At 32.6% G+C, this 14259-nt stretch overlaps 1 protein-coding gene across 5 annotated transcripts in view; it reads right to left on the bottom strand.

Annotated features, from left to right (window-relative positions):
• HDAC9 (histone deacetylase 9) overlaps positions 1–14259 on the bottom strand; it is a 733933-nt gene that overhangs the window by 43271 nt on the left and 676403 nt on the right. For all 5 annotated transcript variants that reach the window (XM_088018628.1, XM_088018630.1, XM_088018632.1 and 2 more), the window contains one exon: positions 1945–2029. In XM_088018628.1, the coding sequence (XP_087874754.1) occupies positions 1945–2029 (85 nt within the window). The remainder of the gene's footprint in view (positions 1–1944; positions 2030–14259) is intronic.

Raw genomic sequence — 14259 nt, 5'->3', positions numbered from 1 at the left:
TAGTGGCAGAATTCTCATACAGCAAGTTGTGACAGAACGGTCTTTTTTAAGAGTCAAACAGGTTTGTTTGGCTAGTGCAGAGTGCAAAAATCACTTGAAAATGTAATTTTTGCTAAAATGAAAAAAGTCATGCAGTAGAAAGTCATTACTAGGAAATTAGATCTATACAAAAGGCAATAGTACAGTTTCTGAAGATACAAACTATGAATTTTTCATACCTGTGTAAAAATTGAGACCTTTTGTTTTGTTGTTCTCTTCCAAACATTCACTCTTCATCTGGCCAAAACCCTGTTCAGTCCTTAAGACCAGGCTCAGGCTCTATCACTGCCATGAAGCCTTCCTTGAACCTTCCTTGAGCCTTCCTCACTCTAGTATCTCTCAACCCAGCTGAAAGGGACTTAAGAAAGAGAATGCTCCTTCTCCATGAGCTCAGTTCTCCTCATGGCCCCGTATTGGAAGATTTATTTAAGTGTCTCTCACTCACTGGATTGTAACTCTTTAATGCCAAGAACTTTACCTTATTCTTCTTCATAACTTCTGTGCCTTGATAACTGATCAAGTTATCTTCCATCAACATATCATAAGTATTCAAGAATGCTTACTGAAAGCGATATGTTCAGAATATACATAAAAATAACTTTTACTAATCTGTGTATAATGGCAAAAGAATGCTCAGGATAAAAAAGAATAATATGTATAAAAACTAGATATTTTTATACTATTGATGACCTGAAGGAGGTATTAGATTGGATGTAGATGAATATGAGAAGGCTATCAAAGATCACTTCAGAGTCCTTTCCTTGAGATCTGGAATAACATATAATAGAGCCTCTTAATTTACTCTCAGTGGAAATGAGAGAGTTATTGTAATGACAGGATTTTGTACCCAAGCTTATGAATTCTTCTCCAGCCTCCCCTTCTTCATCTGTCAGTTCCTTTATCTTAGTCTTTTTTCAGAGGTTTTGGTCCCCAGTATTTGAATGTTTACCTTTCCATTCTCTGAAAATCTTTAAATATGGACTTTATTCCAGTTATGATATATATAGTTAATAAATATTTATGTGACACCTATGACCAGGCACGAATGAAATTAAGTAAAGTGGAGATTGTTTTGAGCTCCTGTATGGCATAATTTGTAAATTGTCACAGCACCAGATGAATGAATCATACAGAACTCCAAATACACCCATATCTACAAATTACTACTGAGCAAGCAAAGGCAAGGACTCAGAAAGCTAGCAGGAAGCTTCTTAAGTGGTGTTTAAAACATGCTTCTATAGGATGATAGCAAAGCTAAGGGTTTTCCTGATCCTTCACACATAATTTTGCCATTTGGTTTTCCCCTTCATGCTAACGTTCATGTTAATTCCTGCTTGAATTGTTTGTGTGTGTGTGTGTAAGTGTTACCATCTAAAAAGAGTAACTCTTCACAAAGTAGTAGCAATATGAATGGACTGGATAGTAAAATTTCTGACTTCCTTCCTTTCTTTAGTTGTATTTTCTAATAGTGAGGCTTTCTCATTAACTTTTTCCTCTCTTGACAAACTTAAAACCAGTAAATGATTGCTGAATTCCAACATCATTAGGACGCAACTTACCCTTAGTTAAGATTAGACAATATAATAAAAATTTCTAGATTAATTTCATTGTTTTGGATAGATACTTAGTGATAGTAATGAAAAAAAATCCAAGTACTTGGAAAATATGAGAAAAACAAGATTCTAAATCTAGAGCCTCTGAGTTACCAGTGTAAGTTTAGATCGCCACAGTAAGAGCAAGGCAGTAACACATTTAGGTATGAATATATAATATGTGCAAATTATAATTCTAAATATATTTCTCATATTTGGAAACTCAAATATGTTTTTCATGTGCTTTCATTTTCAATATAAGTTTAATTAGTTGTACCTGATTAGAAATTAAAAAAAAACTTTAAAGACTTACTTTGAATTTCAATGATCTTCTGTAAAGAAACAACAGCATTCGTATTCGGGGTTTGGTGGAGAATATCTTCGGCAAGTGGCTCCAGCTGCAAGAACAGTAGATAATAATAAGCAGAATATTATGACTTTATAGTAAGTCTGACAGAAGCAAAGAAAACTGAAACAACCCCTCTCCCCACAAAAAAAAAAGCTTGCTCGAAGAACTAGTTAATATTTTCATTTTGCTGATAGTAGTTCTAAAAGTGTAGCCAATTTTATTTTCTGTTTTGCAGCCATGAATTCCAAAGGACTTTTCCATTGGTCACAAAACTAATCTATGAAGTTCCTGAAGCAGGTGCATGTCTGTGTATTATTCATTAAAAATCTGAGTTATTTGTGTAATTTTTGTAGGTTCTTCACAAACCAAATTCCATCATGTCTGTATATGCAGCTGGGCCCTGCAAACAAAACCTCAGGGAAGTTGTAGTGGACAGAAAGTGGGCAGTCTATTATCCATATTTTTGCAGTGTTTTTTACATCCAACCACTTTACACTTCTGGACACTTCACAATAGAAAGCCATGAGACACAGCTGCTCTTATCCAACTGTTTTTAAATAAATGGTGGAGAAAATGTTCAAATAAAACCAAAGCTAAATAACTGTATTTTTAAGGGGAAATAACTGTGCATTTTCATTTAACTTCTACTGTTCTTATAACTAAGCAGATGTCCATGTGGAAACATGGGACAAATTCCTGTCTTGCAAATATATCATGATCTTCTGGAATTATACTGATTTTTCATGGACAAGCTTAGCAAACATTGCTTTCCGAGAAATAAAGAGGAACTTTAAATAATTTATGGAGTGTTTTGACAGAACTAAATCTGATGCTACATCCTAAGAATACCTTGATGATGTAGCTTGGTGTATAGCACCAGAAACTGCAGAGCCAGAACATTTGCAAACAGAATAGCTGTCTAGCTACTGTGACCTAGAAATTAAAGAAAGTTATAGTAACAAAGGTATTAACAAAAAAGGAGTTTTATTAGAAAATGTAAAGTTAATAGTCTCAAACTGATGGTCAAACTATAATATGGCATGAAAAGGAACCAATGTCACTAGACATTATACTGAAATACATACTCATCTATGTCTCTTCATCTGAAGAAAAAAACCTAAGAACTCAGGAATTCCAAGTTTCCACAGCATATGTGAGTGAATCTTCCCCCCAGGGTCTCTCTGAATTGATTATTCTATACTTCAATCATGGAATCTAAAACAATAGCACCTTTCTTCCAGATGCCATAGTATAACCAACTAGCTTAGGGATATTTATACATGGGTAAATTCACGAAATAGAACTTTCAAGAGTGTTTTCCTTAGCTGCCAAAGAAAAACCTTTAAAACATCAAAAGGTTATTTGGAATTCAGTTTAGTGAGAAAAAACACTTCAGTGCTGTAATCTCAAATTCTTAAAATTTTTTAAAATAATTTTTAAAAAATCTGGTATTTCAGATAGTATCTTCAAGAATATGTTATCCTAGTAACATGCTCTTAACTCAGAGAAATTAATGAATCATAGGCAGAAGGTTACTTGGAAAAGTTACTCCAGAATTAGATAGGGTTGAGCTACCTTGCTTATAAATACTCTTTCCTTTCACTCTGTCTCAGAGTGAAAGAAATTTTAATAGAAATCAGGCAGATTTTACTAATAAAACATTTTGAAACATCAATGTTTAAATATCTAAGAACAAAAGAACGAGGTGATTTCAGCATATAGCTCTTCAAAAATCTTTCCTGAGACATTAGAGTAAAAATGCTGACAAATTGAAAGGTGTTGGCTACTGGAAAGAAAACTACAGGAAGATTAATGTAAAAACCTCACTTCTGAAACTCTCTTGCATTGAGGTTTGTGGGCTATTTTTAAGACCTGGGTTATGCAGAACGTTTAAACGTGATTTAGGGTGTTGAGCGTAAAAATACAAACAACCCTAAACATCCAATTTGGAATCGTCAGTTGGATATGATAAAGTTGTGTCTACTTATAAAGCAACCTAGAAAATTAAAGCAATTACACTGATAATTTAAACCTCCCAAACCATTTCCCTGCATGTTTTAGGTGAATGTCATTTAGAGGATTTAAACTTTAATAAATTGCCCCAATTTGCTTCATTTTAAGGGTATACACACAGAGATGAATTCAGAAAGTTATCAATGTAGGTTCTTTATTTTTAATTTGGTAGCTCTGCAGAGAAGGTAATAGGTAATACTCTGAATTGGCAAGAAGGCAAACGCCATTTAGAGTCTGTTTTCATAAAATTAAAACCTTGTATAGAAGGACCACAGAACTGAGTTGTATTTTCTAGTGTTGATTTAATCATTCACAATTAAAAGCACTAAAAACATCTGATTAAAGCAGCTATTTAACAAATATTTATAAGTATTGGTCATTATTAGTAATCTAATAACTAACTGTAATGACTTAATATTAAATGAATAGTTATTTTTCTTAAATTTGGGGCAAAAATTAAGGATATGCAGTAAAGCTGTTATGTATTTAGTTTGGCTAGTAAGACGTAGCAAAATCATTGGCTATTGAGTCTAATCAATGTTAGTTAAGAGTTATTGAAAGCTAAATAAGGATATATTTTATGTAAATCAGAGTACTTTTGTATTTAAAACTTATAGGAAGATAAAGCAGATGCAGATGTAGGAAATATCACACACCCATCATGCTATCTTTGTTGAGCATTTCCATCAAGTAACAACAATTATAATGGAGTAATAAGATACAAGGTAATTTTAACACAACCTCTTGACACATGAAGTTCTCATCCCGCTTTATTAGATCTAAAGCTTAAATTCAACCATTAGTTATAGAACTTTATAGAAATGTTCTGACTCAGTGACAAGGACATTTATTTTTCTACATTTTTTACACAAAGTGGCAATACCATATTGATGTATTCAGATGTTTGCTAAGTTTTACATATCATGTAATTTCTAACTGTACAGCTATTTTAAAACACCATAAAAATTGTGGCTATTATTGTGTTGTAAATAAGTAATTTTCATATTCTTTAGAATCAGATCATTTAAATAATCAAAAGTCTGGGGCGCCTTGGTGGCTCAGTAGGTTAGGTGACTGCCTTCAGCTCAGGTCGTGATCCTGGAGTCCCGGGATTAAGTCCCGCATTGGGCTCTCTGCTTGGCGAGGAGCCAGCTTCTCCATCTAACCCTCCCCCCTCTCATGTAATCTCTCTCTCTCTCATTCTCGCTCTCTCAAATAAATAAATAAATCTTTAAAAAAATAATCAAAAGTCATTTTAGTTGGCTAAGATGCATTTATAGAAATGGGCAAGGGTATCCTTGGAGATGCTTTTGAGTAAGAGTTTTAAAACTCACGCTGTACTCATAAAACATGAAAATCAACTTTATTATTTTCATGATTCAGAACAGAAGAGAACAAAGCTACAGAGATTTTGCAAACAGGTACATGAGGATAGATGTATACATTAATCAAGCAAAGGATCTACTAACTACTCTTGTTAGCTTTTATGTTTCCCAAATATGCCAAGTATTTTCACACTTTTATGCCTTTATTTATTGTTTCTTCTAAATTCGATTTTCTCTATCCTTATTTGAATTGGTGAAACCTTACTAAATCATCCAAAGACCAACACAAACAATGCCCGCTCTGTGACATCTTTTCTAAAATTCTTTGATAGAGCAATTTGCTTCCACCTCTGTGCCTTCTTTCCACACAAATATTCTTGTTTACTCTACACATTTTATTGTAGTAAGCCACGTCTATTATTTTCTACTTTGTTGTGAGCCATTTAAAGGCAAAGACAGAGCCTGGGATAGGGTGGGTATTTTAAAAATGTTGAATGAAGGAAGGAAAGATTAATTGAAAGAAAACATGAAGAGGTTGCCTTTATTTTGCCCTCCAGAGCTAAGAGACCTAAGTGGAATAGGTTCTTCTCTTGGTTGTCTGCTATAGTCAGGGTATGGTTTAGGGTGAGGGACTAGGAAGAACAATAGTGATAATTCATTTTTAAATCAATATAATTGATTTTAATTGATGTTTTAATTGATTTTTGAACTTCAAATGATTTTGAAATTGAGTATCAATTTCTTTAAAACTTATTAATTCCAGTAATGTATATATGAATAATTTTGTATAGACTTTCTACATACACAATTATATCATCTGTAAAAAATAACAGATTTGTTTATTCTTCTCCAATCTTTATTTTTTTTCTTACCCTATTGCACAGTCTAGGACCACTGTGCAATGTTAAAATGAAGCAGTAAAAGTGAGCTTCTTTGCCTTGTTTTTGATTTCAAAGAAAAATCCCATATTTCACCCTTAAATCTGATGCATACTGTAGAATGTTTGCAGATATCCTTTATCAAGTTAATAAATTTTCCTTTTATTCCCAGTTTGCCAAAAGTAGTTATCATAATTGGGTGTTTAATTTATCAACTGATTTTTAAGCATCTATTGAAATGGTATATTTCTTCATCATTTTCTCAATGTGGCAAATTATAATTACTTATTTTGGAATTTTTTAAAAAGATTTTATTTATTCATTTGAGAGAAAGAGAGAGGGAGAGAGAGGAAGTGAGAGGGGAGAGGCAGAGTGAGAAGCAAACTCCCTGTTGAGAAAGGAACCCAACGAAGGCTGGATCCTAGGACCCAGAGATCATGACCAGAGCAGAAGGAAGATGCTTAACCATTGGCCACCCAGCTGCTCCTTATTTTGGAAAGTTAATATATTCCTGGCTTAAATACAACTTTGTTATGGGTTTTTAAGATATTGATGAATGGCTAATATTTTGCTTAGTGGTTTGACTGCTATGCTTATGAGCAAGATCTTCCTATTATATTCCTTTCTTATAATGTTCTTTTAAGTTTGAGATGTCATATTATACTGGTTTAAGAAAACAGCTGTGAAGTGTTCTTCCCATCTCTCCTCCCTTTACTCTGTAACAGTATAAATTACAGAATTCACTGATGAAACTATGTGGGTCTAGTATTTTCTCTTGGTAAATTTGGCATTCAAGATTCAATTTTGTTAATAATTATAGTGCCATTCAAATTTTCTGTCTTTCTGATTCGGTTTTTGCAAGGTTGTATTTTTATAAGAAGTTTTCCATTTCAAATAAAATTTCAACTTTTTTTTACATAACAATTTTTCTTTAATACATTAAAATTTGTACTAAGACCCCCTTTTTTCATTTTGAGTACTGGTAAAGCATAACTTTTGTCTGTCAATCAGTCTTGCTAGAGTTCTATCAATTTTGTTAATTATTTCAAAGAACTAAACTTTGACTTCTAAAAATCATATATGATTTTTGTTTTGTATTTCACTATTTCTTTTTTTTATATCTCTTTTGCTTACTTCATGTTCAATTCATTGCTTTGATTTTTTAACTTCTTCAGTTGTATGCTTCTATCTTTAATTTTAAACTTTCTATTCTAATATACACATTTAAAAGTTTTATACTTCCCCAAATTCACCTTTATATACATGACACAAATTTTAATATTTCATATTTTCATAATCATTCAACTCAAAATATTTTCTAGTTTCCATCATGATTCCTTTGGCTCATGAGATACTGTATTTTGAAATTTCCAAATAAATGAGATTTTCCAATTATATTTTATTTCAAATAATATAACTATTTTTTCAGTTTTGTTTTTACACTTCATTTTATTTTACATCATTGGTATCTTACTTTTATTTTATTTTACTGTAGCAAGAACACTTAACATAAGATCTAACCACTTAACAAATTTTTAAGTGTACAGTACATTATTGTTGACTATAGGCATAATGTCATAGAGCAGATCACTAGAGCATAATTATTCATCTTGCTTGATTGAAACTTCATGCTCATTGATTAGTAACTCATTTCTCTCTCCCTTTAGCCCCTGACAACTACCATTCCATTTTCTGATGCTATGAATTTGATTATTCTAGATACCTATGTAAGTGGAATCATGTAGTATTTGTCTTTCTGCAACTGGATTATTTCACTTAGCATAATGTCTTCAAGGTTCATTCATGTTTCACATATTGCAAAATTTCTTTCCTTTTAAAGGCTGAATAGTATACCATTGTATGTATATACCATATTTTCTTATTATTCATCTGTCAGTGAACATTTAGCTTGTGTCCAATCTTGTCCTTGGTAAATAGTGCTGCAATGATCATGGCAGTGCTATTATATCTTCAAGATCATGATCTTGATTCTTTTGGATAAATATCCAAAAGTAGGATTTCTGTGTAATATGGCAGTTCCATATTTAATTTTTTGAGGGCCCTGTATACTGTTTTCTAGGGCACTTTTCATTCCCACCAACAGCATGCAAGGGTTCCCATTTTTCCACATCCTTGCCAACACTCATCTTTGGCATTTTTTATAATAGTCATGCTGACATACTGACAGATATGAGGTGACATCTCATTGTGGTTCTGACTTGCATTTATTAACGATTAGTGACATTAAGCATTTCTCATATACTTTGTGGCCATTAGCTGTCTTCTTTGGACAAATTTCTGTTCAAGTTCTTAGTCCATTTTAATATTAGGTTATTAGTATATTTTACTACTGAGCTGTTAAAGAGTTCTTATATATTGTAGAGATAAACATCTTATCAGATACATGGTTTGCAAATATTTTCCCCAAGTCTTTTCACTCTCTTGTTTCTTTTGCTGTACAGCTTCTTAATTTGATGTAGTCCTACTTGTTTATTCTTGGTTTTGTTGCCAGTGCTTTTGGTATCATATCCATGAAATCACTACCAAGACCAATGTCATGAAACTTTCCCTGATTTCTTTAAAAAGTTTTATAGTTTTGGGTCTTACATTTAAATCTTAATATTTTGAGTTCTTTTTTGTGTGTGATGTAAGATAAAGGTCCAGTTTCATTCTTTTATAAGTGGATAGCCAGTTTTCCCAGCACCATTTGTTCAAGAGACTATCCTTTTTCCATTATGTATTATTGGGACCCTTGTTGAAGATCAGCTGACCACATTTGTGCTTTCTATTCTGTTCCCTTGGTCTACAAGTCTGTCTTTATGGCATTTTTGCCATACTGTTTTAATTACTGAAGCTGTATAATCTATTTTGAAATCAGGAGGTATGAAGATTCCAGCTTTGTTCTTTCTCAAGATTGATTTGTTTACTTGTGGTCTTTTGTAGTTTCATATGAATTAAAAATTTTTGTTCTCTTTCTGTGGGATTTTGATAGGGATTGCACTGAAATCCCTGTGAAGTATGGTCATTTTAACAATATCAGGTCTTCCAATCCATAAACATGGAATGTCTTTGTTTGTGTTATGTAATATTGATTCTGGTTTAATTTATTGTGGTAAGAGGTTATACTCTGTATGAATTCAATTAGTTGAAATTTATTGAAATTTACTTTATGCCCCCCAAATACAGTTTGTTCTTGAAAACATTATGAGTCCTTGAAAGGAATGATACTCTGCAGTTATTGAGTATGGCCCATTATATATTTCAATGAGGGCTAGTTTATGAAAATATTTAAATCTACATACCTCCTTTTTATTGTCTTCTTTCTCAATCAGTTTCTGATGAGGTGTGTTAAAATCTGTCATTATTATTGGAGTTTTGATTATTTTTCCATTTGTTTTTTTCAATTTTTGTTTGATATGTTTTGAAGCTATGTTATTAGATATATAGCTTTTGAATTGTCTCATCTTCTCAGTTAATAGAATATTTTACTACTATGAAGCATTTCTATCTCTAGTTCCTTTTTTTGTCTTAAAGTCCACTTTATCTGATATTAATATAGCTACATGAGCTCTCCTTCAGTTAATTTCTGTAGTTTAATTTTTTCTTCACTTTTTTATATTCAAACTTTATTATTATATTACAGAAAGTGTACCTTTAAACAGCACTTTTTATTACAATGGGATAATCTTTGCTTTTATTGATAAACTAAATCCGTTTATATGTCTTTTGTGGAATTGTACAAGCTGATCCTAAAATCTTATATGAAAACACAAAAGGGACAAATGTAGCCAAGACTATCTTGAAGACAAAAAATAAGTGGGAGATTTGTTCTAACAGATATCAAGAATTCTTATACAACCACAGTAGTTAAGGCAGTCTAATAATGTCAAGAAGACAGACAAACAGATCTGTGGAATAGAAGAGCATCTCCATGAGTGTATAGACAAAGATACTACTGCAGAGCCATAAGGAATGAGGAGAATATTTGCATGGCTTTGGGTACAAAGAAAACTTTAAAAGAATACAAAAAGAACTAATCATAATGGAAATGATAGATTTGAACTACATTAAAAATTATTTTTATTTATCAAGGACATGATTAAAAGGATAATTAGACAAGATATTTCAACACATTTAACCAAGAATACATAAAGAACTGCTCAAATCAGTAGGAAAAATGACAATCTGAAAGTGAATAAAAGACTTAATAGGTACTTCAAAAATGGAATATACAAATAATCAAAAAGTAAATGAAGATCTGTTTTACTTCATTAGCATTTTGTGAAGACAAAACCATGATAATATACTATCACACACCAAAAAGAATGTCTAAAATATTAAAAGACTGACAATAGCAAGTGTTGGAAATATACAGAACAACAGAACAGTCATATACTGCTGGTAGGAGTATGAATTGTGACAACCACTATGGAAAACTGTCTGTTATTACCTACAACAACTAAACACATGCAAATCCCACAACCCAGCAATACCATTGTTAGATATATAGTCAACAGAAATGTGTGTACAAATGCATCAAGAAACATATATAAAAGTCTATTATAACATTGTACATAATGGTCCCCAAACTGAAAAATTCTCTATATTCATTAAAAGTAGAATAAAAAAATAATAAAATATAAAAGTACAATAAACAAATAAACTATGGCATTTTCCTATTCTTTTTTTTAAGATTTTATTTATTTATTTGACAGAGAGAGACACAGCGAGAGAACACAAGCAGGGGGAGTGGGAGAGGGAGAAGCAGGCTTCCCGTGGAGCAGGGAGCTTGATGCTGGGTTCTATCCCAGGACCCTGGGACATGACTTGAGCCAAAGGCAGCCACTTAACTGACTGAGCCACACAGGCGCCCCCATTTTCCTATTCTTTCTATGAAGTGTAGTACTATATAATAGTACAAATGAATGAACTACAGCTGGTTGTAATAACATGGATGAATCTCACAAACATAATACTGAGCAACAGAAGTTATATACAAAGAGATAATATATTGTATGATTTCATGTATATAAAGTTAAAAAATAGGTAAATTAATTATGTTAGAAAACAAAATTGGTTACTTTCAGAAAAGAGTAAGGGAGTACTAACTGGGAAAGGAAATATGGGGCCTACTGAAGTGATGAGATTATTTTATTTCTTGACTTGGTTGATGGTTATATATGTGCTTGATTTGTAGTATTTCATTGAGTTGTACATTCATACCTTATACAGTTTTCTGTATGTTACGCTTTATAATTAAAGACATTTAAAAAAGAGAATATGTTTTCTGACATAAGGGAATAAGGAAACTAAGTCTGATTCTTGAGTCCATATTTATTCTACTATACTATCAGGCATTTAAGGAAAAAAAATGAGATTATAAGTGTTTCAGCAAAAACAACAAGTTATATTCCTAGATACAGGCTACAAATTCATTTACAAAGGGATTGAAACATGCACTATAACATGCAAAGCAACACAGAAAAAATTGAGAAAGGGTTCAGTTGTCAGGATCAAAGATATTGCAGAACTTTGGAAGAATATGATGATCAAGACCAAGAGGATAAGGGAAGTAGTTTACCATATAGACCCGACCTTCCATGCTGATGAACTATTATCAATTCCCCAGTGAGGAGGGATTGGTGGTTAAAACTCAACTTTCATTTAACTAATTGTCCTAGAGATGTCTGCAATTAGTTGTATATGTTTGATTGCTTAAGTAAATCTGGTTATAATTTTATCCACATTGTGATTCATGAGTCATTCTCAAAATAATCCATTATTCATTTGAAGTCATTAAAATCCTTGACCAAACAGATTGGAAAAAAAAAAAAAAGTAAATCAGGATGGATTCCATTGGTAATCAAGTTACTACACTGACAGACTACTGAGATTATTCAGACTGAGTCTGCCCGTATCCTACCTACATGTGGATAATGAAGGGTGATATCACATAGCAATAAAGAAACATCTCTGGCCAAGAGGAGTGATATAAATCTAACAAGTCTTATGAGAGTATCAGGAAAACCAAGAAACAAAGGGTACAGTCATGACCATGCAGCCCACACGAGATATTGAAGGAATCCTTGAATAAAATAAAGAGGGACATACAGGCTAGAATCTGAGATTATTACTGAGGTTATTTGGTCTTTTTATTGCTGGGGCTACCATGACACTGGGGCACCTGGGTGGCTCAATCAGTTGAGTGTCTGACTCTTGGTTTTGGCTCAGGTCATGATTTCATGGGTTGTGGGATGAGCCCAGCATCAGGCTCTGTGCTCAGTGGGGAGTCTGCTTGGGGATTCTCTCCCTCAAACCTTCCCCCCTCCCCGACTCTCTCTCTTTCTGTAAAAAAAATAAGTAAATACTAAACAACAACAACAACAACAAAGCTACCATGACACAAAATATCAGCTAATGAATGGAAGAAGGAAGACTATGAATAAGTGCCTCTATTCACTATCATATCCAAATAGTACCCCATAGTTTCTATGATATTGAACTATGGCAAGTTTGGACTTTGTGGCATAAACACCCAAGCAAGAACTAGCTAAATAATTAAAAATGAACTTAAATGTAAAAAGGAGGCATAGTGGTCTGTTGGAAAGAGGATAATGAATGTAATCTGTTGGATAATTCACACTATCAATATTTTTAAGCCTTGAGGTAGGATTATGGATGTGCAATGCAATGAGAAAACATTTCAAACCACAGGTGAGTTAGGGAAATACTATATATATAGAAAGGTGTATGTTAAAATGAAGTTTTAGTAACATTGAAGGGAAGTTTGCTCGGTGCTTTATGTGTAGTTTCCTAACACAATGCCCATAGTTTAGGTACTAACTTTTATAAAGAAAGCTTAATTCATTTTATATGCCAAAACCTTGTTTTTCAAATAAGCTTAAATTTGATAGTTATACTTGGTAAGTCCTCCTGTTTGACTGCCTTTGATCCTCAGTTTTCTTCCCTCTGCATGTGTTTTTTAATTTTCTCTTCTTTAATTTGCATGTTTTTAAACTGCCTTTCCTTACTTATTTTTGTTTGTTTAGTAAAAAGATTGTACTATACTCTTTTCCAAATGTCAATTTTTCTGCTAAGAAGACCTGTTTCACATCATGTAGCAGTGGTGTGCTGGTAAATGTTTAACAGAAATAGCTGTAATTTGTAGCATTTGGTGAATTCCATGCTGTAAATATTCCCACCAAGGCCTATTTCAAGATACCAGTGTGATGTCCCTGAACTCAGATTTGAGTAGAGATACACATACACTTAGCTCTGACATTGAGAGCCAGCTCCAACATATCACTGATAGACTATTGTTTTGTTTATTAATAATCAGGGGAAAATGCTGCCTAATGATTATTTGCTTAAGAAACTCTTTATTTCTTGTATAAGAGTCTGCATTTTTCAAAAATTACACACTGTTTTATTGTTATTTTACCCCAAAGTATGGGGCTTATTTGTTCAAGTCTTCCATATTTTCCACAGAAATTCCAATTCCTTATCATATTCCATACCACTGATCCAGCCTCATTATTTACTTTTATTCCATTCAAAGTAGCCTTTCCTCTGCCAAAAATAAAACAAACCCAAAACAGAGCCACCCACAATTCCAAAAAGTCTTAATGTCTTTATCTATATATTTTTACTACAACAGATAAATCCTTCCCTTTGATTTTAGCTTGTCAAAATCTCATTTTTTATTCAAGACCAAGGTTAAATGTTACCTCTATTGAAATATTCCTTCATTCTCATAGTTAAAAACAAAAGGCCCTATATTACATTCCCAAAGTATTTTGTTTATATTGCTTTTAATGTTACTTGTATTAGAAATTTGGGAAAAAGAGATGTCCAATAAAAAAACTACTGAATGAATGGGCAGATAAATGAGTGTCACAACATGTTTGTTTCACCATGCTTTCTTTCTTTAATTGGAACCCTATGAAGTAACTAGGTTCTCAGCCCACATTCCTTTTAACACCTTCTGGAAAGCCTAAAGATAAACAGTATATAAGATCTACGTGATGGAGTTTTGAATTACCAGATATCTTCTACTTTATTTG

Source organism: Eumetopias jubatus, unplaced genomic scaffold (genome assembly GCF_037043125.1).
Source record: "Eumetopias jubatus isolate StellerSeaLion01/CBP00866 unplaced genomic scaffold, mEumJub1_p1.0 scaffold_14, whole genome shotgun sequence".
NCBI lineage: Eukaryota > Metazoa > Chordata > Mammalia > Carnivora > Otariidae > Eumetopias > Eumetopias jubatus.
Note: the sequence above shows the minus strand (reverse complement) of the source record. Positions and strands in the feature narration are given on the sequence as shown.